The sequence below is a fragment of the Nerophis lumbriciformis genome, linkage group LG16 (genome assembly GCF_033978685.3).
Source record: "Nerophis lumbriciformis linkage group LG16, RoL_Nlum_v2.1, whole genome shotgun sequence".
Taxonomy (NCBI): domain Eukaryota; kingdom Metazoa; phylum Chordata; class Actinopteri; order Syngnathiformes; family Syngnathidae; genus Nerophis; species Nerophis lumbriciformis.
In genome coordinates this window covers 44,799,759-44,826,985 of record NC_084563.2, presented here as the reverse complement: position 1 = coordinate 44,826,985, position 27,227 = coordinate 44,799,759, and the positions used below count along the sequence as shown (strand labels likewise).

Here is a 27,227-nt window from a genome sequence, read left to right as displayed (position 1 = left end):
CATGTCCTCAAAGCGTCTCGACAGACGTTACAATATTTGAACAATGATGACGAAAACGGTTTTCTCCGTCGTGTCCGTGTCGTGTCGAAAATTGTTATGCGCTTATTTTTTTATTTGATTTTGTGCATGGCATAGATTTGCCGTGCGCAGAGGACGCTTGAGCAGTGCACAATTGCACATGCGCGCTCCTGAGATGGAACGTTGCTGTCAATTCTCTTATATACTCTTTCATTCTAGACTTCTAGAGTGTTTGATTATCACATCACTCTAAATGTATAGACTATAAAGTTCACAAACATAAAGAGGGATCCTAGTGGGCCAGGCCAATCTTTCCTTATCTCTAAACTAAAACTGGGGAAATGTGTAGTGTTCTGGGTTTCAGACATGATTTTGTATCAGAATTACTTGAGGAAGAAAATGCCTGGTTAGACTTTGTGTATGTAGTGTGTGCCTTTCTTGCTTTACATCTATGCTGTTATTATGCTGTTTGTTACTTATGTATGTTATGTTGCAGCTATTTAAAATAGTTTTGTCAATTTGTTCTGGCCAGAAACAAATTGGCCTTTGTAACATATCTTTGTCTTTGTGTGTTGTATGTAGACCACATGGCTTAGCAGAGTTGAGTGATGCAAATGCATGTCAAGTTGATCAACAGATTGTATTATTCTCCAGTGCAATAACAGTACTGAAATGAAGGCTAAAAGGGCATTAATTGGAGTTTTAAAAAAAGAAAGAAAAAAGAAGTAACTAAATAGTTACTTTTCACAGTAACGCATTACTTTTTGGTGTAAGTAACTGAGTTAGTAACTGAGTTACTTTTGAAATGAAGTAACTAGTAACTGTAACTAGTTACTGCTTTTCAGTAACTAACCCAACACTGGCACTTACAGATGTAGCGACCAACTGTATTTAGTGACAGTGCTTTTCTGAAGTGTTCCTGAGCCCATGTGGTGATATCCTTTAGAGATTGATGTCGGTTTTTGATACAGTGCTGTCTGAGGGATTGAAGGTCACGGTTTTCAATGTTGGTTACAGGCCATGCCGCTTACGTGGAGTGATTTCTCCAGATTCTCTGAACCTTTTGGTGATATTATGGACCGTAGATGTTAAAATCCCTAAATTTCTTGCAATTGCACTTTGAGAAACGTTGTTCTTAAACTGTTTGACTATTTTGCTCACGCAGTTGTGGACAAAGGGGTGTACCTCGCCCCATCCTTTCTTGTGAAAGACTGAGCATTTTTTGGGAAGCTGTTTTTATACCCAATCATGGCACCCACCTGTTCCCAATTAGCCTGCACACCTGTGGGATTGTTCCAAATAAGTGTTTGATGACTTTATCAGTATTTATTGCCACCTTTTCCCAACTTCTTTGTCACGTGTTGCTGGCATCAAATTCTAAAGTTAATGTTTATCAGTTTGAACATCAAATATGTTGTCTTTGTAGCATATTCAACTGAATATGGGTTGAAAATGATTTGCAAATCATTGTATTCCGTTTATATTTAACACAATTTCCCAACTCATATGGAAACGGGGTTTGTACTTTTGGCTATATAGTGTATGTCTTCTACCTCAATGACTGCACATTTGCATACATCCAGTAGAACAATATGAATTACAGTTTTTTAATCATACGATCTTTGTTGTGGTGAAGGTTTAAGCTAAATGAGGCGCACACAGCTGACCTGGCCTGGATGGCTGCAGCTCTGGACTTCATGTTGTCAGACTGTAAGGCCAACTGGGCATTCTCCATCAGCAGTTGACCAACCTAGCAAAACAAAACAAAACTCAGATGCAAAGTGGTGGTTGCATCCCATCTACGTCGTCTCTTGACAATTCGGTAGGCTCTGAAAATACTTGAGCAGGAAGTGTTGTCAAACCAGTCAAATATTTGTAGAATGTTGCTGAGAGCAGCACTAGCGGCGCTGATATACACATTTTTTAATTATATACACTCACTGTAATAAAATGACGAGTGGTTAGACACTGACTTTACTCAATTCAAATCATTGTGCATGAATACATTTTAATAAAGGTTGCTTAATCAGAGCATAGCAAGAAAAATAAAATAATGGATACATTCAGGTCAAAATCAAATACCTTTTAACCCCACATTTTTTGTCTTTATTTATAAAAATGAAACACACTTGTGGTAAGCTTTTGTGTTCAAAAGTTAAAATACACTTGTGAAGGACATAATGAGTTTACAATAAATTCCACAACTCTTATTTTTTTGTGATTGGAGCACATACACTGCGAAAACAGGAACAAAAAATACAAAAATGAGGGGTATTTTATTTGAACTCAGCAAAATTATCTGCCAATAGAACAAGAAAATTCGGCTTGTCAAGACCCGTTACTTCAGAATTTATCGTACCGTACGAAGGCTCTCGAACCCGTTACTTCAGAATTTTTCGTACCGTTTGAAGGGCCTCGAACCCGTTTCTCGTTTAGGCGACGACCAATGACCCAGGGTGAGCTACACCCAACTATTAGTTTATTCGTCAATGAAACTGCCCGTCACGGTAGTCGAGACACAATGACACGAGTTGACCACTTATTTACAACTTTTGATGTAATGGCGGACAAGGCAAAAATGCAATCAATCCATCAAAGTGTCCACTCTGTGTCTAGGGTACAAACAGTGTTTGACTTACATACTTCAAGACAGACTCCTAAAGCAGATTTTAGAAAAAGGCTCTGCTTACCTTGTTTTATGTTTGGCCACTCTTGAGTCTGTCCAGAAGAATGTAAGAGGTGTCCAATTCTCAGCGTGTCGCACCGGACGAGGCCCCCAAATTGTTGCGTTTTGGACCAGTTGTTCCAAAGAAGAAAGAAGTAACACATAAATTCTCGGAGGCAGATTTTTACATATATCCGAATTTAAGTGTTACTTCTTTTATTTCATAGTCATATTTGAAAACAGCTCGTGTTTTTCCATTTGTTCTCTTTCTGTTTGTCTGCAAGTAAACTGTGTGTGTTAACCTTGAAGCTTTGGAATGTTAGAAAGAGCGATAATGGGCATTTGTTTTGGCTAGAGAGACATGACTGCTTGCGACTTAAGAGGGGAGAGGGTTTGGTCGGGGGGGGCAGACTATCTTGGCGACGCGATAGAATGTTCTATGCTGGACTGGTCTGAATGTCTATGCAAAGCTTTGGAAATATATTACAAAATACCTATTCTGTCTCTGGTGGTTTTTCAACTCAGCTTTAAGTGTCGTAAAGAGCTTGGGAGCGACTTGTGACTTGAATTCCCTGGGAGGAACAACTGGTCCAAAATGCAACACTTTCCAAAACAAGTCAAATTAGCTAACCTCAATAAACCCCAAAATACCTTAAAATAAGTATATTCTCACTAAAAACAAGTGCACTTTTCTTGGTAGAAAAAAAAAGAAGTTAAAGTTAAAGTACCAATGATTGTCACAAACACTAGATGTGGTGAAATGTGTCCTCTGCATTTGACCCATCCCCTTGTTCACCCCCTGCGGAGGTGAGGGGAGCAGCGGTGGCCGCGCCCGGGAATCATTTTTGGTGATTTAACCCCCAATTCCAACCCTTGATGCTGAGTGCCAAGCAGTGAGCTAATGGGTCCCGTTTTTATAGTCTTTGGCATGACTCGGCCCGGGGTTTGAACTCACAACCTACCGATATCAGGGTGGACACTCAAATAATAATAATAATAATAATAGATTTTATTTGTAAAAAGCACTTTTAAATTGAGTAAACAACCTCAGAGTGCTACAGTGCATTAAAAAAATAAAATAAAAAGGTAATAAAAAAATAATACAAATAAAATCTAGAACAGCCAAATAGCTAAAACTAGTATGCATATATCTAAAAAAAAAAAAAAGGCTTTTTTAAAAAAAAAGAAGGGGTTTTAAGCCTTTTTTTTTAAAGCGTCCACAGTCTGTGGTGCCCTCAGGTGGTCAGGGAGAGCGTCCCACAGACTGGTCTCTAACCACTAGGCCACTGAAAAAAAGACCTTCAGCATTGTCCACATGTTCTCAATGGGGTTTAAATCAAGACTTTGGGAAGGCCATTCTAAGACCTCAATTCTAGCCTGATTTAGCCATTCCTTTACCACTTTTAACGTGTGTTTGGGGTCATTGTAATGTTGGAACACCCAACCTCCGGGCTGATGACTGGAGGTAATCCTCCTTTTTCATTGTCCCATTTACTCTCTGTAAAGCACCAGTTCCATTGGCAGCAAAACAGGCCCAGAGCATAATACTACCACCACCATGCTTGACTGTAGTTATGGTGTTCCTGGGATTAAAACCCTCACCTTTTCTCCTCCAAACATATTACTAGGTATCGTGGCCAAACAGCTCAATTTTTGTTTCATCTGACCACAGAACTTTCCTCCAGAAGGTCTTATCTTTGTCCATGTGATCAGCAGCCAACGTTAGACCAGCCTTAAGGTGTGGCTTCTAGATCAAGGGCTTCCTTCTTGCATGGTAGCCTCTCAGTCCAAAACACGCTTGACTGTGGACACCTGTGTTCCAGCAGCTTCCAATTCATTGCAGACCTGCTTTTTGGTGGTTCTTGGTTGACTCTTGATCACTCTGACCGATTTTCACTCAACAGCAGGTGATAGCTTGGGTTTTCTTCCTGATCGTGGCAGTGACAAAACTGTGCCATGCACTTCATACTTACAAACAATTGTCTGCACAGTTGCTCTTGGGACCTTAAGCTGCTTTGAAATGGCTCCAAGTGACTTTCCTGACTTGTTCGAGTCAGTGATTCGCTTTTTCGTGTGCGCCATTGTCAGCAAAACAGGCCCAGAGCATAATACTATCACCACCATGCTTTACGGTAGTAATTGGTGTTCCTGGGATTAAAACCCTCACCTTTTCTCCTCCAAACATATTACTAGGTATTGTGGCCAAACAGCTCAATTTTTGTTTCATCTGACCACAGAACTTTCCTTCAGAAGGTCTTATCTTTGTCAATGTGATGAGCAGCCAACGTAAGACAAGCCTTAAGGTGTGGCTTCTAGATCAAGGCTTCCTTCTTGCATGGTAGCCTCTCAGTCCAAAACACGCTTGACTGTGGACACCTGTGTTCCAGCAGCTTCCAATTAATTGCAGACCTGCTTTTTGGTGGTTCTTGGTTGACTCTTGATCACCCTGACCGATTTTCACTCAGCAGCAGGTGATAGCTTTCGTTTTCTTCCTGATCGTGGCAGTGACAAAACTGTGCCATGCACTTCATACTTATAAACATTTGTCTGCACAGTTGCTCTTGGGACCTTAAGCTGCTTTGAAATGGCTCCAAGTGACTTTCCTGACTTGTTCGTTTTTCGTGTGCGCCTCGTCGAATGACATTTCTCTGCAGTTTATCGTCGGATACTCATCAATGTTTCCGCAAACATCATATCGGTGACATGCTGACAAACCAAACCAGGCAAGCGCCATACGACCCTTTTCATGAAGGATTGCACAACCAGACGCTAAGTTAAGAACAGGTTTCTGTACAAGTATACATTTACAACACAGCTCATCGCACAAATACAGTAGGGGAATGATTCATAAGGCCCCATTCCTGGGTGGGTCGTGCGTGGGAGGAAGGTGGAAGGTTGATCATTGTGCAATGCAGTCTGCTGAAAGTGATGGAAAACGGCATTCTACACAGCAACTGACGCTGTAATCAAATGTGGAATGGTCACCTAAGCATATTTTAAAGTATTCAACACTCTGGCGGCTAAAGTGTAATGTGCACCAGTCACGTTTCATGTGTCAGGTAAACCACGACGAATGTGGCCATATGAATCCCCTTCCTACTTTAGGCCTATTAGTGTTTACATGTTATTAATATCCTGACTATTATTATCCTTCTGTAATCAATGTCATTATTTTATCCGGATTAAGAATCCGACTGTGCTAAATAGCGTACTTTTTCATTGTTACAGTCAGTGTGCATTGGCTCCAAATGGCTTCCGCATCCGTATGCTCGTTTCCGCCCCAACATACAATTTACAAAACCCAAATGGTAAATAAAAACGGAATACAATGATTTGCAAATCCCTGTCAACCTATATTCAATTGAATAGACTGCAAAGACAAGATATTTAACGTTCAAATTGGTAAACTATTTGCAAATATTAGCTCATTTGGAATTTGATGCCTGCGACATGTTTCGAAAAAGCTGGCACAAGTGGCAAAAAAGACTGAGGAAGTGGAGGAATGCTCATCAAACACTTATTTGGAACATATCACAGGTGAACAGGTTCATTGGGAACAGGTGGGTGCCATGATTGGGTATAAGGCCCCGTTTAAGGTTATCCAGGGTAAATCCCACCTAACCTTATCCGTGTCCGCACACAACAATGCCACCGTTTAAGACCCCCTACCGCCTCCGTCCGCCGGTGCAACGCGACCTAATACGCATGCGTGGAAATTGCACACCTCCAGTGTTGCTTTGTGTGCAAGTTCTTAAATGTCACTTATCGGAACGATATCCATCCATCCATCCATCCATCCATCCATCTTCTTCCGCTTATCCGAGGTCGGGTCGCGGGGGCAGCAGCCTAAGCAGGGAAGACCAGACTTCCCTCTCCCCAGCCACTTCGTCCAGCTTCTCCCGGGGGATCCCACGGCGTTCCCAGGCCAGCCGGGATATATAGTCTTCCCAAGGTGTCCTGGGTCTTCCCCGCGGCCTCCTACCGGTCGGACGTGCCCTAAACACCTCCCTAGGGAGGCGTTCGGGTGGCATCCTGACCAGATGCCCGAACCACCTCATCTGGCTCCTCTCGATGTGGAGGAGCAGCGGCTTTACTTTGAGCTCCCCCCGGATGACAGAGCTTCTCACCCTATCTCTAAGGGAGAGCCCCGCCACCCGGCGGAGGAAACTCATTTCGGCCGCTTGTACCCGTGATCTTGTCCTTTCGGTCATGACCCAAAGCTCATGACCATAGGTGAGGATGGGAACGTAGATGGACCGGTAAATCGAGAGCTTTGCCTTCCGGCTCAGCTCCTTCTTCACCACAACGGATCGATACAGCGTCCGCATTACTGAAGACGCCGCACCGATCCGCCTGTCGATCTCCCGATCCACTCTTCCCTCACTCGTGAACAAGACTCCGAGGTACTTGAACTCCTCCACTTGGGGCAAGATCTCCTCCCCAACCCGGAGATGGCACTCCACCCTTTTCCGTGCAAGAACCATGGACTCGGACTTGGAGGTGCTGATTCCCATCCCAGTCGCTTCACACTCGGCTGCGAACCGATCCAGTGAGAGCTGAAGATCTTGGCCAGATGAAGCCATCAGGACCACATCATCTGCAAAAAGCAGAGACCTAATCCTGCAGCCACCAAACCAGATACCCTCAACGCCCTGACTGCGCCTAGAAATTCTGTCCATAAAGGTTATGAACAGAATCGGTGACAAAGGGCAGTCTTGGCGGAGTCCAACCCTCACTGGAAACGTGTCCGATTTACTGCCAGCAATGCGGACCAAGCTCTGACACTGATTATACAGGGAGCAGACCGCCACAATAAGACAGTCCGATACCCCATACTCTCTGAGCACTCCCCACAGGACTTCCCGGGGTACACGGTTGAATGCCTTCTCCAAGTCCACACTTATTTGGAACATCCCACAGGTGAACAGGTTCACCTGTCTACATGTGCTTTGTGAACGATATCCAGTGTTGTGGTATTTCAATGAACTGGAATCCAGTGTGCAGTGGGGCCCTATGGTAGTGAATCACACCTGAGCCATCATTAATTAATCAAACCCTTATTAGACAAGTAAACAATGTGATAAAGAACATTTTACATCAATCAAACTAGGGATCTAGATATCTGGTCAGGACACTGACTGACTGACTGACTGACTGACAGGACTTTATATACTCTGGACCTAGATGTTGAGTCCGCGACATACATGGCGGACAATAACTGATACAGTCCAAAATCATTCGCCGTTTTCCTCTACGGCCAGGTAATACAAAGCACACGCTACCTTTTTTAATCACATCCACGGGAGCCCGCATTCTCATTGTCTCCCCTTCAACAAATGGATGAAGTTTTCCGGTAAGTAGAATCACAGCTGACCCGGACATTCGAAAGTTCTCTTGCCGTCTGAGAAGTGTTGTATCCTAAATAGCTGCAATCGCTTTCTCTTAAGGTATTCATGTGTGATTTCCACAAGCGTCTGTACATGTAGAGGAAGGAGAAACATGGGCTTTTCTAGTTGACTCGCCTTCATATTTAAACTCATTTGTATACTCTAGCCTTTAAATAGACCCCCTTTTTAGACCAGTTGATCTGCCGTTTCTTTTCTTTTCTACCCCCCTCTGCCTTGTGGAAGGGAGGGCACAGGTCCGGTGGCCATGGATGAAGTGCTGGCTGTCCAGAGTCGGGACCCGGGGTGGACCGCTTGCCTGTACGTCGGTTGGGGACATCTCTGCGCTGCTGACCCGTCTCCGCTCGGGATAGTCTCCTGCTGGCCCCACTATGGACTGGACTCTCACTATTATGTTGGATCCACTATGGACTGGATTCTCACTATTATGTTGGATCCACTATGGACTAGACTTAACACTATTATGTTAGATCCACTATGGACTGGACTCTCGCTATTATGTTAGATCCACTATGGACTGGACTCTCACTAGTATGTTGGATCCACTATAGACTGGACTCTCGCTATTATGTTGGATCCACTATGGACTGGAATCTCACTATTATGTTAGATCCACTATGGACGGGACTTTCACTATTATGTTAGATCCACTATGGACTAGACTCACACTCTTATGTTGGATCCACTATGGACTGGACTCTCGCTATTATGTTAGATCCACTATGGACTGGACTCTCGCTATTATGTTAGATCCACTATGGACTGGACTCTCACTATTATGTTAGATCCACTATGGACTAGACTTACACTATTATGTTAGATCCACTATGGACTGGACTCTCACTATTATGTTAGATCCACTATGGACTAGACTTACACTATTATGTTAGATCCACTATGGACTGGACTCTTGCTATTATGTTAGATCCACTATGGACTGGACTCTCACTAGTATGTTGGATCCACTATAGACTGGACTCTCGCTATTATGTTGGATCCACTATGGACTGGAATCTCACTATTATGTTAGATCCACTATGGACGGGACTTTCACTATTATGTTAGATCCACTATGGACTAGACTCACACTCTTATGTTAGATCCACTATGGACTGGACTCTCGCTATTATGTTAGATCCACTATGGACTGGACTCTCGCTATTATGTTAGATCCACTATGGACTAGACTCACACTATTATGTTAGAGCCACTATGGACTGGAATCTCACTATCATGTTAGATCCACTATGGACTGGAATCTCACTATTATGTTAGATCCACTATGGACTGGACTCTCGCTATTATGTTAGATCCACTATGGACTGGACTCTCACTATTATGTTAGATCCACTATAAACTGGACTCTCACTATTATGTTGGATCCACTATGGACTTGACTCTCGCTATTATGTTGGATCCACTATGGACTGGACTCTCACTATTATGTTGGATCCACTATGGACTGGACTCTTACTCTTATGTTAGATCCACTATGGACTGGACTCTCACTATTATGTTAGATCCACTATGGACTGGCCTCTCACTATTATGTTAGATCCACTATGGACTACACTCACACTATTATGTTGGATCCACTATGGACTGGACTCTCACTATTATGTTAGATCCACTATGGACTGGACTCTCGCTATTATGTTAGATCCACTATGGACTGGACTCTCACTATTTTGTTAGATCCACTATGGACTGGACTCTCACTATTATGTTAGATCCACTATGGACTGGACTCTCACTATTATGTTAGATCCACTATGGAATGGACTCTCTCACTATTATGTTAGATCCACTATGGACTGGACTCTCACTATTATGTTAGATCCACTATGGAATGGACTCTCTCACTATTATGTTAGATCCACTATGGACTGGACTCTCGCTATTATGTTAGATCCACAATGGACTGGACTCCCACTATTATGTTAGATCCACTATGGACTGGACTCTCACTATTATGTTAGATCCACTATGGACTAGACTCTCACTATTATGTTAGATCCACTATGGACTGGACTCTCGCTATTATGTTAGATCCACTATGGACTGGACTCTCACTATTATGTTAGATCCACTATGGACTGGACTCTCGCTATTATGTTGGATCCACAATGGACTGGACTTTCACAATATTATGCTAGATCTACTATGGACTGGACTCTCGCTATTATGTTAGATCCACTATGTACTGGACTCTCGCTATTATGTTAGATCCATTATGGACTGGACTCCCACTATCATGTTAGATCTACAATGGACTGGACTCTCACTATTATGTTAGATCCACTATGGACTGGACTCTCACTATTATGTTAGATCCACTATGGACTGGACTCTCACTATTATGTTTAATCCACTATGGAGTGGACTCTCACTATTAGGTTAGATCCACTATGGACTAGACTCACACTATTATGTTAGATCCACTATGGACTGGACTCTCACTATTATGTTGGATCCACTATGGACTGGACTCTCGCTATTATGTTAGATCCACTATGGACTAGACTCTCACTATTATGTTAGATCCACTATGGACTGGACTCTCACTATTATGTTAGATCCACTATGGACTGGACTCTCGCTATTATGTTAGATCCACAATGGACTGGACTTTCACAATATTATGCTAGATCTACTATGGACTGGACTCTCGCTATTATGTTAGATCCACTATGTACTGGACTCTCGCTATTATGTTAGATCCACTATGGACTGGACTCCCACTATCATGTTAGATCTACAATGGACTGGACTCTCACTATTATGTTAGATCCACTATGGACTGGACTCTCACTATTATGTTAGATCCACTATGGACTGGACTCTCACTATTATGTTTAATCCACTATGGAGTGGACTCTCACTATTAGGTTAGATCCACTATGGACTAGACTCACACTATTATGTTAGATCCACTATGGACTGGACTCTCACTATTATGTTAGATCCACTATGGACTGGACTCTCGCTATTATGTTAGATCCACTATGGACTAGACTCTCACTATTATGTTAGATCCACTATGGAATGGACTCTCGCTTTTATGTTAGATCCACTATGGACTGGACTCTCACCATTATGTTAGATCCACTATGGACTGGACTCACACAATTATGTTAGATCCACTATGGACTGGACTCTCACTATTATGTTAGATCCACTATGGACTGGACTCTCGCTATTATGTTAGATCCACTATGGACTGGACTCTCGCTATTATGTTAGATCCACTATGGACTAGACTCACACTATTATGTTAGAGCCACTATGGACTGGAATCTCACTATTATGTTAGATTCACTATGGACTGGAATCTCACTATTATGTTAGATCCACTATGGACTGGACTCTCACTATTATGTTAGATCCACTATGGACTGGACTCTCGCTATTATGTTAGATCCACTATGGACTGGACTCCCACTATTATGTTAGATCCACTATGGACTGGACTTTCACAATATTATGTCAGACCCACTCGACGTCCATTGCATCCGGTCTCCCCTATGGGGTCCGGGGGTCACCCACATCTGCGGTCCTCTCCAAGGTTTGTCATAGTCATTCACATCGACATCCCACTGGGTTGTGAAATTTTCCTTGCCCTTATGTCGGCTCTGAATCGAGGATGTCGTTGTGGCTTGTGCAGCCCTTTGAGACACTTGTGATTTAGGGCTATATAAATAAACATTGATTGATTGATTGATTGATATTTCCAGTGGTTCGCTTCGAGTTACAAAACCGCTTTATTATGAACCTGGCTGTGGCGCGGTCTTTCTGACGTCACTTCCGCTCCGAACTCAGTTTGTGAACAATCGATGAGTCCATACAAAGCTAAGAGCCGGAGATTCAAGAATTACATGGCTGACTTACCCGTGTAAAAATGTGTCCGAGGAGGGGGACCTTAAACGCTGGTTTAGCGTGGCTGAAACGGGGCTTTAGCTAAATAATTATTCGTTTAAGGGGTTAAACGACTTAGTGTAGACATGGCCATTCACAAACAAGGACGGGGCGAGGGTGACCACTTTGTGAACTAATGCGTGAGCAAATTGTCGAACAGTTTAAGAACAACCAGCTATTGCAAGGAATTTAGGGATTTCACCATCTACGGTCCGCAATATCATCAAAATGTTCAGAGAATCTGGAGAAAACACGGCACGTAACATTGAATGCCCGTGACCTTGGATCCTTCAGGCGGTACTGCATCAATAAGCGACATCAGTGTGTAAAGGATATCACCACATGGGCTCAGGAACACTTCAGAAAACCTCTGTCAGTAGTTTGAACATTAAATATCTTGTCTTTGCAGTCTATTCAATTGAATATAAGTTGAAAGGATTTGCAAATCAAATCGGAGGGTGTGTTCCAACTATCGTGGGATCACACACCTCAGCCTTCCCGGTAAGGTCTATTCAGGTGTACTGGAGAGGAGGATACGCCAGATAGGCAAACCTCGGATTCAGGAGGAACAGTATGGTTTTCGTCCTGGTCGTGGAACGGTGGACCAGCTCTATACTCTCGGCAGGGTCCTTGAGGGTGCATGGGAGTTTGCCCAACCAGTCTACATGTGCTTTGTGGACTTGGAGAAGGCATTCGACCGTGTCCACCGGGAAGTCCTGTGGGGAATGCTCAGAGAGTATGGGGTATCGGACTGTCTGATTGTGGCGGTCCGCTCCCTGTACGATCAGTGTCAGAGCTTGGTCCGCATTACCAGCAGTAAGTCGGACACATTTCCAGTGAGTGTTGGACTCCGCCAAGGCTGCCCTTTGTCACCGATTCTGTTCATAACTTTTATGGACAGAATTTCTAGGCGCAGTCAAGGCGTTGAGGGGATCCGGTTTGGTGGCTGCAGGATTAGGTCTCTGCTTTTTGCAGATGATGTGGTCCTGATGGCTTCATCTGTCCAGGATCTTCAGCTCTCACTGGATCGGTTCGCAGCTGAGTGTGAAGCGACTGGGATGGGAATCAGCACCTCCAAGTCCGAGTCCATGGTTCTTGCCCGGAAAAGGGTGGAGTGCCATCTCTGTGTTGGGGAGTAGATCTTGCCCCTAGTGGAGGAGTTCAAGTACCTCGGAGTCTTGTTCACGAGTGGGGGAAGAGTGGATCGTGAGATCGACAGGCGGATCGGTGTGGCGTCCTCAGTAATGCGTACGCTGTATCGATCCGTTGTGGTGAAGAAGGAGCTGAGCCAGAAGGCAAAGCTCTCAATTTACCGGTCGATCTACGTTCCCATCCTCACCTATGGTCATGAGCTTTGGGTTATGACCGAAAGGAGATCAACGGGTACAAGCGGCCGAAATGAGTTTCCTCCGCCGGGTGGCGGGTCTCTCCCAGAGAGATAGGGTGAGAAGCTCTGTCATCCGGGAGGAGCTCAAACTAAAGCCGCTGCTCCTCCACATCGAGAGGAGCCAGATGAGGTGGTTCGGGCATCTGGTCAGGATGCCACCCGAACGCCTCCCTAGGGAGGTGTTTCGGGCCGGTAGGAGGCCACGGGGAAGACCCAGGACACTTTGGGAAGACTATGTCTCCCGGCTGGCCTGGGAACGCCTCGGGATCCCTTGGGAGGAGCTGGACGAAGTGGCTGGGGAGAAGGAAGTCTGAGCTTCCCTGCTTAGGCTGCTGCCCCCGCGACCCGACCTCGGATAAGCGGAAGAAGATGAATGGCTGGATGGATAGATGTATTCCGTTTTTATTCACGATTACGTGCCAACTTCACTGGTTTTGGGTTTTGTAATGTGCATCATACAGGACTGAAGTGGAATACTATTTCCCCTGCATGACATAATTTTTTCATCAAACAAGTTCCAGCGTCTCCAACGGGTGTGCCCTCGACTTCACTGCACACATCAAGTGTCAATACGAAACGATTTCCATTCGCTCAAGCGTAAAACGTTGAACGTTTCCAGGACAAAGCACACCCGTGTTTGCGGGAAGCAAAATATATCACGGAAATACCGTAATCAATTAAAGGATTGGAACTACACCGCGCTTTGTGATGTGTGGGTTTCAATACGCTCATTACTGCTGAGCCTTCTTGAGCGCCTGTGAGCTCAATGGATCAAAAGTATTTAATGTCTTAGTGGCAAGATTATAGATTCGTACGGTGCTGTATTGAAACTAAAAGCACAAACAATCTGATGCATTTTACAAAGAAAAAAAACATATTTGCATCTGTGCTTGCAACAACATCAGGAGAAGCTTGGAGGCACACTCCAGAATATTATAAGGCAAAATGACATTATTCAGCTGTCTTTTCAGCCTTTCTTGCTGTTGTGAGGTCAAGTGATAATAATAATAATAATAATAATAATAATAATAATAATAATAATAATAATAATTGATTTTATTTGTAAAAAGCACTTTACATTGAGTAAACAACCTCAAAGTACTGCAGTGTATTAAAAAATTAAAATAAAAACATAATAAAATAAATAAAAATAAAAACTAGAACAGCATAATAGCTAGAACTAGTAGTATCTAAAAAAAAGGCTTTTTTTAAAAAGAAGGGTTTTTAAGCCTTTTTTAAAAGCATCCACAGTCTGTGGTACCCTCAGGTGGTCAGGGAGAGTGTTCCACAGATGGGGAGCGGCGGAGCAGAAAGCCCGGTCTCCTTTTGTTCGTAGCTTTGTCCTCGGCGGTTGGAGGAGGTTAGTCTGTCCGGAGCGGAGGTGTCATGTGGAGGATTTGGGGGTGAGCAGTTCTTTGAGGTAGAGGGGGGCATTTCCATGAGGGCACTGGTGGGTTAGTAGGGAGACTTTGTTTTCAATCCTGAGTGGAACAGGAAGCCAGTGAAGGGATTTGAGAATTGGTGTGATATGGTCGTATTTCCGCATTGCTGGGGATCCCGACAAGAAGTGCGTTAGGACCATAGCTCCTAGTAAATGATGCCATACTGTAACAAGCCTTACAGTAACTTAGTTTGAATAGGCTTTTGGATATATAAACTCAGGAAATATGTCCTCTGGACACATGAGGACTTTGAATATTACCAATGTATGATCCTGTAACTACTTGGTATCGGATTGATACCCAAATGTGTGGTATCATCCAAAACTAATGTAAAGCATCCAAACAACAGAATAATAAGTGATTATGACATTTTAACAGAAGTGTAGATAGAACATGTTAAAAGAGAAAGTAAGCAGATATTAACAGTAAATGAACAATTAGATTAAAGGCCTACTGAAATGTGATTTTCTTATTTAAACGGGGATAGCAGGTCCATTCTATGTGTCATACTTGATCATTTCGCGATATTGCCATATTTTTGCTGAAAGGATTTAGTAGAGAACATCGACGATAAAGTTCACAACTTTTGGTCGCTGATAAAAAAGCCTTGCCTGTACAGGAAGTAGCAGACGATATGCGCGTGACGTCACAGGTTGTGGAGGATTCAGATATGGAAGATGCTGTGAGAGGCGGGTGGGACCTGATATTCAGCTGGGAATGACTAAAACAGTAAATAAACACAATACATATATATACTCTACTAGCCACAACACAACCAAGCTTGTATTTAATATGCCACAAATTAATCCCGCATAACAAACACCGCCCCCCTCCCGTCCATATAACCCGCCACTACAACTCAAACACCTGCACAACACACTCAATCCCACAGCCCAAAGTATCGTTCACCTCCCCAAAGTTCATAGAGTACATATATTTCCCCAAAGTCCCCAAAGTTACGTACGTGACATGGACATAGCAGCACGCACGTACGGGCAAGCGATAAAATGTTTGGAAGCCGCAGCTACATGCGTACTCACGGTACCGTGTCTGCGCATCCAACTCAAAGTCCTCCTGGTAAGAGTCTCTGTTGTCCCAGTTTACTACAGGCCAATGGTAAAGCTTGACTGTCATCTTCCGGGAATGTAAACAATGAAACTGTGTTTGTGTTGCTGCAGTCGGCCACAATACACCGCTTCCCACCTACAGCTTTCTTCTTTGCTGTCTCCATTGTTCATTGAACAAATTGCAAAAGATTTACCAACACAGATGTCCAGAATACTGTGGAATTTTGGGATGAAAACAGACGACTTAATAGCTGGCCACCATGCTGTCCCAAAATGTCCTCCACAATCCGTGACGTCACGCGCTGACATCATCATACCGAGACGTTTTCAGCAGGATATTTAGCGCGGAATTTAAAATTGCACTTTAGTAAGCTAACCCGGCCGTATTGGCATGTGTTGCAATGTTAAGATTTCATCATTGATATATAAACTATCAGACTGCGTGGTCGGTAGTAGTGGGTTTCAGTAGGCCTTTAATAATTAATTTTCTACCACTTGTCCTTAATAATGTTGACAAAATAACAGAATTATAAATGACACAATATGTTACTGCATACTGTCACGGCGGGGGTTTTGCAGCTTACTGCGAGGTTTGTTCTACCAGGATGCAAACGGACTATTCCGGACAAGGCGTGCAGGTAAAAACATGATTTAATCCTCAAAAACTCAAAAAGGTACAAAAACGGAAAACGAGGCGAAAGCACAACGCGCTGATCGCACTTGGAGTTAAAGTAAATACTTAGCATTGACTATGGACATAGAGAACTTATGAAACTGTTGCATGAAATAAACACGACTTACGTAGTCCAGGCATGAGGCAAACAATGACGCCAGAACGACTGACTGGCAAAGGCAGGCTTAAATAATGTCTCTAGATTGGAAACAGGTGCGCGTCCCGAACACCAGAGGCAGGTCCATCCATCCATCTTCTTCCGCTTATCCGAGGTCGGGTCGCGGGGGCAGCAGCCTAAGCAGGGAAGCCCAGACTTCCCTCTACCCAGCCACTTCGTACAGCTCTTCCCGTGGGACCCCAAGGCGTTCCCAGGCCAGCCGGGAGACATAGTCTTCCCAACGTGTCCTGGGTCTTCCCCGCGGCCTCCTACCGGTCGGACGTGCCCTAAACACCTCCCTAGGGAGGCGTTCGGGTGGCATCCTGACCAGATGCCCGAACCACCTCATCTGGCTCCTCTCGATGGCAGAGCTTCTCACCCTATCTCTAAGGGAGAGCCCCGCCACCTGGCGGAGGAAACTCATTTCGGCCGCTTGTACCCGTGATCTTGTCCTTTCGGTCATAACCCAAAGCTCATGACCATAGGTGAGGATGGGAACGTAGATCGACCGGAAAATTGAGAGCTTTGCCTTCCGGCTCAGCTCCTTCTTCACCACAACGGATCGATACAGCGTCCGCATTACTGAAGACGCCGCAGCAATCCGCCTGTTGATCTCAGAATCCACTCTTCCCTCGCTCGTGAACAAGACTCCGAGGTACTTGAACTCCTCCACTTGGGGCAAGATCTCCTCCCCAACCAGAGGCAAGTGAAAATCATAAGTGGTAACTAAAACAAACAAGGGTGCACAAAAACAGGAACTATGGAGTCTAAAACTAACAGAACATAACAAAAACATGATCCGGACCACGGATCATGACACATACGTCAGCGGACTAAATTATGAGCCTTTGTTTGTTTACTTACTACTAAAAGACAAGTTGTCTTGTATGTTCACTATTTTATTTAAGGACAAACTTGCAATAATAAACATATGTTTAATGTACCGTAAGATTTTTTGGTTAAAATAAAGCCAATAATGCCATTTTTTGTGGTCCCCTTTATTTAGAAGAATATCGAAAAGTACCAAAATATAGATATCGGGACAACACTAGTTAGCTGTTTGTGACAAACATGACATACTTCTCCTGTCGAGACTTATTGGAAAACATACTGTTCATGCCATGCGTTATTAAATGTCACCTCTGCTCACTTTTATTACAGCAGTCACACAGTCGTAGTTGACTATTATCCACGGCGGCCTTCACGGTAATGTTATGCTTTGACATACCTCAGCATGATTGGCAAACAATGCAGTTCAACTGGATCTTTTTTCCGTCCTGAATAATCGTTAGTTCTTCTCACCTGAGCGCGCAGTTCTTTCACAGCGTTTTCCTGCTCGGACCAGCCCCGAGAACAAGACGCGTTTCTCATGCCCGCTTCGACTATGCGAGCCTCCAGCTGCTTGTTGGTCTCCTGCAGCCTGTTCACCTGGTCCAGAAAGCCTTTCAAACGAGTGTTTAGTCCCCACATGATCTGATCGGAGTTCTGCGGCGAATCCATGGTGCGCTTAGATATCTGCGAACAAGAAGTTACAAACATTCAGAATAATTGGAATATTCGAAAAAAACAAAACACCACGTACTTCCAAAGTTACCTGAAGTAAGTCTACTGTACATCTGCAGGTTTTTACAGTGAGAGCTCATTTTAGTGCTTTCAGAGGCGTTAACTAAGTAAATGTTTACCCAGTCTTACTCACGTGAGCTGACTTGGCCTTCCGTGAATAAAGCAAGATAAAGCGTGGTTCAGAAAAAGCCAGCAATAGTCTCCCGAGTCACTCGGTCACAAGAATCCAAACAACTTCTCCTCACAGCTTAGCCACATTCCACTCCACAGAGCTGCTCGACACATTCTTCTCCCACTGTGTCGGAGGTCATCATCAGCTGGCCCCCTGAGACAGAGCAGACTGTCAATCGGTGCTTGTTTGGCCTGTGGTCTCTCAACCGTGCTGTTGAGCAAACAAACAAACAGAAACCAGGAGAGGGTAGAGTAGTGGGGGGTCAAGCACGGTGCTTACATCACCAGCACTCTGGGGCCCTTTGTCCTCTCTGATCCTGGATTACTGAGCCGCTTTCAAACCTGCAGCCACACAATGTCCTCTGACATTGTGCGTTAGAGCCGGGCGGGTCGATCCCAGTTGCGATCAACAGTAGTGGGCCTCATCCGTGACAACAACGACATGGACTGCAGGGAGGAGGTGAAACATCTGGTTGACTGGTGCAGAACCAACAACCTGGTCCTGAACGTCGACAAGACCCAGGAGATCATCGTCGACTTCAGGAGGCACCAGTCCAGCCAGCACAGCAGTGGAGATTGTGAGCAGCACCAAGTTCCTGGGGGTGCAGATAACTGACTATATGACCTGGTCCCTACACACCGGAAAAAAAGAGCTCAGCAGCGCATGCACTTTTTGCGTCGGATGAAAAAAGCACAGCTCCCTCCCCCCATTCTCAGCACATACTACAGAGGCGCTATAGAGAGCCTACTGACCAACTGCATCTCTGTCTGGACTGGAGCCGGCAGTGCCTCAGACTGGAAGTCTCTCCAGAGAGTGGTGAGGACGGCGGAAAAGATAATCAGGACTCCTCTTCCTCCTATCCGGGAGATCGCAAAAAGCCGCTGACCAAGGCTCAGAAAATCTGCAAAGACTCCTCTCACCCCCACCAAAGACTGTTTTCACTGCTGGACTCTAGAAAGAGGTTCCGCAGCCTCCGTAGCAGAACCTCCAGGTTCTGTAGCAGCTTCTTCCCTCAGGCCATAAGACTCTTGAACACATCATAACAACCCCCTCAATTCCCCCCAAAAATGGATTAACTGGCTGGAATATAAAGACAATATAACATACATCCATAAACGAGGATGCATATGCAAAAGTGCAATATATTTATCTGTACAGTAATGTATTTATTTATATCTGCACCTTATTGCTCTTTTATCCTGCACTAAAATGAGCTAATGCAACAAAATGTTGTTCTTATCTGTACTGTAAAGTTCAAATTTGAATGACAATAAAAGGAAGTCTAAGTCTAAGTCTCTAAGATAGTAACGATACTGTCAGGCGTGTCACTGACAGTTTGGTTATGTTTTGGTTTTTCCTCTGTGTTTGTGGTTTATTTCCTGTCAGCGCTCTTATTTTGGTTCCAGTTCCTGCATGTCTCCCTGAGCGCTCGTTTCCCTCACTTGTCCTTGATTGGCAGCCTGGCATACCTGGTAGCAATTGCCAGTCAGGCTACTATTCAGGCTAAATTGTTATGGTGTTTAGGTAGGTAGGTCTTTATCGTCATTGCACAAGTACAACAGAACTTTGTTTTCAGCACAAACCCGTTCAAGATTAGACAAACAAACAGTGTACAGGGTTACAGAACAGGAACGCTGATGGGTCGCCACAAGGCGCCCCGTAAAAGGTGGGAAAAAGGTAAACACTGCGGGAGGATGAGTAACAAAATACAATCTAGACTGGGCTCCTAAGGGGGCCCAGTCTGGAGTGGAAAAAAACCTCCATAGCAAAGCACATATACATATTACAACATACATCTTGGAAAAGAGGAGAGGGAGTGGGGGCCACGGTGACAGGCTGCAGCTCTTCAGGTGCTGCCCATCCGTCCATCACCCCTAAGGGATTCGCGTCAAGGGCATTGGATGGGGGGTGGGGTATGTGTGTGTGGCGTATATATTTTTTGTGGATGCATGTGTGTGTGTAAGCCTGCCGCGTGTCTCTATTCTGCGGCCTTGATGTCGTGCAGTCGCTAGTCCAAAGTCAACAACAACAGGTGTGTGTCCATGAGAGACAAGAAGGGAGTTTGTTGTGTCTTCGCCGCACTGTCCTTCGGGAGAGTCTCGAAGCCAGGGAAACAATCCAAGTTAGAATGTTTTGTATGCGAGTGAAAATAAAAGTTGCTTTTCACTCTAAATTGTCTATGACTGGTCCTCAAATTCATCCTGCGGGGCAGACAGTCCGATGTTACCCAAATCACAAAGTGTCCACAGTTCTTCCCGCGTCTTCCAATCATTTGTGGCAGCTTTGGGGTACTTTGAAGACTGCCAGCAACTTCCAATTTGTCTGACAAACCAGAGCAATGCTTACTCCAATCAGCAGATGTCCTGTTGTCATAATTCCGAATAGGTAGATATCTTCACGTCCTTTACGAAAGAGTCGCCAGGCATGCGGCACTACTTCTTCTCCCAAAAGTCCGTAGTGTGTCCAGCAACAACCGCTTCGTCACGTCAAACCCAAGATCTTGTCAATTTCGTTGAGGCCAGTTAAAGGGGAACATTATCACAATTTCAGAATTGTTAAAACCATTAAAAATCAGTTCCCAGTGGCTTATTATATTTTTCGAAGTTTTTTTCAAAATTTTACCCATCACGCAATATCCCTAAAAAAAGCTTCAAAGTGCCTGATTTTAACCACCCGTCCATTTTCCTGTGACGTCACATAGTGAAGCCAATACAAACAAACATGGTGCATAGAACAGCAAGCTATAGCGACATTAGCTCGGATTCAGACTCGGATTTCAGCGGCTTAAGCGATTCAACAGATTACGAATGTATTGAAACGGATGGTTGTAGTGTGGAGGCAGGTAGCGAAAACGAAATTGAAGGCGAAGTTGGTAGAGTGGCCGTGCCAGCAATCGGACTGTTGCTTGTTACTGGGGTTCAATCCTCACCTTCTTCCATCCTAGTCACGTCCGTTGTGTCCTTGGGCAAGACACTTCACCCCTTGCTCCTGACGGCTGCTGGTTAGCGCCTTGCATGGCAGCTCCCGCCATCAGTGTGTGAATGTATGTGTGAATGGGTGAATGTGGTAATACTGTCAAAGCGCTTTGAGTACCTTGAAGGTAGAAAAGTGCTATACAAGTATAACCCATTTCTCTATTTATAAGAAGAAACTGAAGCTATTGAGCCATATCGGTTTGAACCGTATGCAAGCGAAAACGACGAAAACGACACGACAGCCAGCGACACGGGAGAAAGCGAGGACGAATTCGGCGATCGCCTTCTAGCTAACGATTGGTATGTGTTTGTTTGGCATTAAAGGAAACTAACAACTATGAACTAGGTTTACAGCATATGAAATACATTTGGCAACAACATGCACTTTGAGAGTGCAGACAGCCCAATTTTCATCAATTAATATATTCTGTAGACATACCCTCATGTCAGCAGGCCAGGGAAGCTAGGGTCGATATTCTTCTCTTGATCATCTTGGGACGATGTGAGCCAAGACATCCAGGGGGTTTAGCTCGCTCGTCTGCGGGAACAAACTGCCGCCATTGCTTGCCGTGCTACCGAGGACCTTTGTCCCTGAATTGCTCACACACTCCGGCAGATTCAATGGGGGTCTGGCGGCAGATTTCTTTGACTTTATCGTTGGAAATGCATCTACTTTGAGTGTCGCAGGATATCCACACATTCTTGCCATCTCTGTCGTAGCATAGCTTTCGTCGGTAAAGTGTGCGGAACAAACGTCCAATTTCTTGCCACTTTCGCATCTTTGGGTCACTGGTGCAACTTGAATCCGTCCCTGTTTGTGTTGTTACACCCTCCGACAACACACCGACGAGGCATGATGTCCGCAAGGTACGGAAAACAGTCGAAAAAACGGAAAATAACAGAGCTGTTTTGACTCGGTGTTTGAGAAAATGGCGGATTGCTTCCCGATGCGACGTCACATTGTGACGTCATCGCGCCGAGAGCGAATATTTAATTCGCCAAAATTCACCCATTTAGAGTTCGGAAATCGGTTAAAAAAATATATGGTCTTTTTTCTGCAACATCAAGGTATATATTGACGCTTACATAGGTCTGGTGATAATATTCCCCTTTAAATAGTTCCAATGTTTCGATCTGGAGAGCAGTGCAAAAAGACGCATCAAGAAAGTTAAGGTGGACCGACATCATATTGAACCCTAGCGGGACGTGCTTGAGCGAGTTTCCATGTGTTCAAATTGTTCACAATTACGTCTGTTCATCATTTTTGTTGTGCTAAGTCGCTCAGTAAAACTATTCTGAGAATGCCCGAGTGTCTGGAACAAATTTAAAAGTGGTAGTTACAGCAAAGATATGCTGCACAGACGCCAATAATGACTTCCGTGCCTCATATCTGTGTTCTGTACAGCGATGACATTGATGGAACCCGTTCTCTTACGTCAAATTCATCCAACCGTACATTTATGGATGTTTTGTGCAACGCAATCAGAATCAGAATCAGAATCGTTTTATTGCCATTGTTTGAGAACGGGTTCGCAAACTAGGATTTTTTCTTGGTGCAATCGTGCAACATAAAACACATATAACACAGAAATAACAAGAGCTGTAACTGAGCTATCAGATCTTGTTATAGACTTAGAAGGAATTCTAGGGAGCTACTCCATCCATCCATCCGTACATCTTCTTCCGCTTATCCGAGGTCGGGTCACAGGGGCAGCAGCCTAAGCAGGGATGCCCAGACTTCCCTCTCCCCAGCCACTTCGTCCAGCTCCTCCCGGGGGATCCCGAGGCGTTCCCAGGCCAGCCGGGAGACATAGTCTTCCCAACGTGTCCTGGGTCTTCCTCGTGGCCTCCTACCGGTCGGACATGCCCTAAACACCTCCCTAGGGAGGCGCTCGGGTGGCATCCTGACCAGATGCCCGAACCACCTCATCTGGCTCCTCTTGATGTGGAGGAGCAGCGGCTTTACTTTGAGCTCCCCCCGGATGACAGAGCTTCTCACCCTATCTCTAAGGCGGAGGAAACTCATTTCGGCCGCTTGTACCCGTGATCTTGTCCTTTCGGTCATAACCCAAAGCTCATGACCATAGGTGAGGATGGGAACGTAGATCGACCGGTAAATTGAGAGCTTTGCCTTCCGGCTCAGCTCCTTCTTCACCACAACGGATCGATACAGCGTCCGCATTACTGAAGACGCCGCACCGATCTGCCTGTTGATCTCACGATCCACTCTTCCCTCACTCCTGAACTAGACTTTGAGGTACTTGAACTCCTCCACTTGGGGCAAGATCTCCTCCCCAACCCGGAGGTGGCACTCCACCCTTTTCCGGGCGAGAACCATGAACTCGGACTTGGAGGTGCTGATTCTCATCCCAGTCGCTTCACACTCAGCTGCGAACCGATCCAGTGAGAGCTGAAGATCCTGGCCAGATGAAGCCATCAGGACCACATCATCTGCAAAAAGCAGAGACCTAATCCTGCAGCCACCAAACCGGATCCCCTCAACGCCTTGACTGCGCCTAGAAATTCTGTCCATAAAAGTTATGAACAGAATCGGATCTAGGGAGCTACTGTTAGGAGTTATTGTTCATGTGCCTGATGGCCGAGGGGGAAAAAACTGTTCAGGTGGCGGGAGGTGTGGGTCTGGATGGACCGTAGTCTCCTGCCTGAGGGGAGAGGGGAGAATAATGTGTGTCCAGGGTGAGAAGAGTCAGCTGTGATCCGACCCACACGCCTCCTGGTCCTGGAGGAGAACAAGTCCTGGAGGGATGGGAGCTTGCTGGAATAACGCTGGAACAGATCAAGACCTCTGTGGAGGACTCTCGCTTCTGGGTTCTTCGGACCACCAATCACCGACACGCCAGGCTCTTCCAGGTTGACAATAATGTTTTGTTTTTCAATAAGTTGTCTTTTGTCTTGTGCTTTTCAGCAATTGTCTTGTCGTGTCAGTCTCGCTCTCGCTCTCGCTCGTGCTCCACCACCAACTCCTCTCTCCTTCCCAGAGCGACAGGTGATTAGATAAGCAGCGCCAGGTGGGGCCATCTACGCACCTGTCGCTGATCTCGAAGCCGGTCCTGGCACACCCCGCTTCGCTGCAGGTCCGCAGGCCACGTAACCACACAACCTCAATCTGCAGTTGGAAGTAGTTGTTCAAGAAAATACTGGTCAGATGGAATTTGAGGACCCGGTATGAAATGCAGGGTACGGTGTCACATGAATTGAAGCCTTCTGACAAAGCTAAAATGATATTATGTGACAGTGGCTCAGGAATAATGTGGCAAATGCTTGAATATAGACAATTCAGTATCTCCGCGATCAACTTTTGTTCAGAGTCTGCTATTCAGCTGAGACTAATTTTTTTCTCCATTCATTGTGGTAGCGTCACAGTCCATTGATTGGAGTGGGGCAACATTCCAGCAGGTGATTGGGACAGAATGCATTCATCACCGTACATCCAATCAAAATTGTACCTCAGAGTGTTATTATCATCATCTGATAATAGTTAGAAATACCATGAACTGTACCAAACACATTGTGTTAAGTTGTCACAAATAAACTTCCTATCTGTTCACAGCTGCTTCATTTCTATTTTGCCTGTTTCAGATTGGACTGGAGCTGGTAAAACCTGGACAATTCTATCGACAGTCGTGGTCAATAGTTTACATACACTTGTAAAGAACATAATGTCATGGCTGTCTTGAGTTTCCAATCATTTATTCAGCTCTTATCTTTTTGTGATCGAGTGATTGGAGCACATACTTGTTGGTCACAAAAAACATTCATGAAGTTTGGTTCTTTTATGAATTTATTATGGGTCTACTGAAAATGTGAACAAATCTGCTGGGTCAAACAGCTCAAACTTTCCTCCAGAAAGTCGTATCTTTGTCCATGTGATGTCAGATGAAACAAAAATTGAGCTGTTTGGCCACAATACCCATAAATATGTTTGGAGGAGAATAGGTGTGTCAGGACTAGGACTGTGGTGTGGTTTGTTTTCCCGTGGTGCAAAGCGACTTGACCGGACACGACGTAAAGGTAAGGACATGTTTAAAGGGGAACATTATCACCAGACCTATGTAAGCGTCAATATATACCTTGATGTTGCAGAAAAAAGACCATATATTTTTTTAACCGATTTCCGAACTCTAAATGGGTGAATTTTGGCGAATTAAACGCCTTTCTATTATCCGCCATTTTCTCAAACACCGAGTCAAATCAGCTCTGTTATTTTCCGTTTTTTCGACTGTTTTCCGTACCTTGAAGACATCATGCCTCGTCGGTGTGTTGTCGGAGGGTGTAACAACACGAACAAGGACGGATTCAAGTTGCACCAGTGGCCCAAAGATGCGAAAGTGGCAAGAAATTGGAGGTTTGTTCCGCACACTTTACCGACGAAAGCTATGCTACGACAGAGATGGCAAGAATGTGTGGATATCCTGCGACACTCAAAGCAGATGCATTTCCAACGATAAAGTCAAAGAAATCTGCCGCCAGAACCCCATTGAATCTGGTGTGTGAGCAATTCAGGGACAAAGGACCTCGGTAGCACGGCAAGCAATGGCGGCAGTTTGTTCCCGCAGACGAGTGAGCTAAACCCCCTGGATGTCTTGGCTCACACCGTCCCTTATGCCACCGAAGATGATCAAGAGAAGAATATCGACCCTAGCTTCCCTGGCCTGCTGACATCAACTCCAAAACTGGACAGATCAGCTTTCAGGAAAAGAGCGCGGATGAGGGTATGTCTACAGAATATATTAATTGATGAAAATTGGGCTGTCTGCACTCTCAAAGTGCATGTTTTTGCCAAATGTATTTCATATGCTGTAAACCTAGTTCATAGTTGTTAGTTTCCTTTAATGCCAAACAAACACATATCAATCGTTGGTTAGAAGGCGATCGCCGAATTCGTCCTCGCTTTCTCCCGTCGTGTCGTTTTCGTCGGTTTCGCTTGCATACGGTTCAAACCGATATGGCTCAATAGCTTCAGTTTCTTCTTCAATTTCGTTTTCGCTACCTGCCTCCACACTACAACCATCCGTTTCAATACATGCGTAATCTGTTGAATCGCTTAAGCCGCTGAAATCCGAGTCTGAATCCGAGCTAATGTCGCTATAGCTTGCTGTTCTATGCGCCGTGTTTGTTTGTGTTGGCATCACTATGTGACGTCACAGGAAAATGGACGGGTGTATATAACGATGGTTAAAATCGGGCACTTTGAAGCTTTTTTTAGGGATATTGCGTGATGGGTAAAATTTTGAAAAAAACTTCGAAAAATAAAATAAGCCACTGGGAACTGATTTTTAATGGTTTTAACCCTTCTGAAATTGTGATAATGTTCCCCTTTAATATTTTAACTCAAAAAGCTCAAAAAGGTATAAACCAAAGGCGCTCACAGTGGAGGTAAAAAAAAAACTTGGCTATGAAAACAAAAGGCGCACACAAAGGCGGAGAACAAACTTGACTACTGAAACAAAACTTGCAAACTATGGCATGAATAAAGAAAACTTACTCGGAACGAGAAAAGAGCATGAAAAAGAGCAGCATGGATCATCAACATGAATAACAAGGGTGATGTCGCCAGGAAGACAGCCTGGCAACTGGGAGCTTAAATAACAGTGACATGATTAGTGACAGCAGGTGCGTGACGCAAAGTGTGAAAACGTGAGACAGGTGCGTGACATGAGGATGTGAACCAGGTGAAACTAATGATTGCTACGGTGACAAAACAAACAAAAGTGCACAAAAAGTCCAAAAACAAAACCGAACATGACTAAAACAAAACATGATCACA

At 44.6% G+C, this 27,227-nt stretch overlaps 1 protein-coding gene across 2 annotated transcripts in view; it reads right to left on the bottom strand.

Moving 5' to 3' along the window:
• Positions 1-27,007, bottom strand: part of krt222 (keratin 222) — an 80,448-nt gene extending 53,441 nt beyond the window's left edge. The window contains exons 1-4 of one of the 2 annotated variants that reach the window (XM_061977212.2): positions 26,946-27,007; positions 18,324-18,617; positions 18,032-18,244; positions 1,686-1,768 (exon numbers count right to left, since the gene is read on the bottom strand). In XM_061977212.2, coding sequence (XP_061833196.2) covers positions 1,686-1,768; positions 18,032-18,229 — 281 coding nt within the window. In that variant the 5' untranslated portion in view covers positions 18,230-18,244; positions 18,324-18,617; positions 26,946-27,007. Of the gene's footprint in view, positions 1-1,685; positions 1,769-18,031; positions 18,245-18,323; positions 18,665-26,945 lie in introns of those variants that run through there. The other variant, XM_061977211.2, reaches the window with a different exon arrangement.
• Positions 27,008-27,227: the final 220 nt, after the last annotated feature.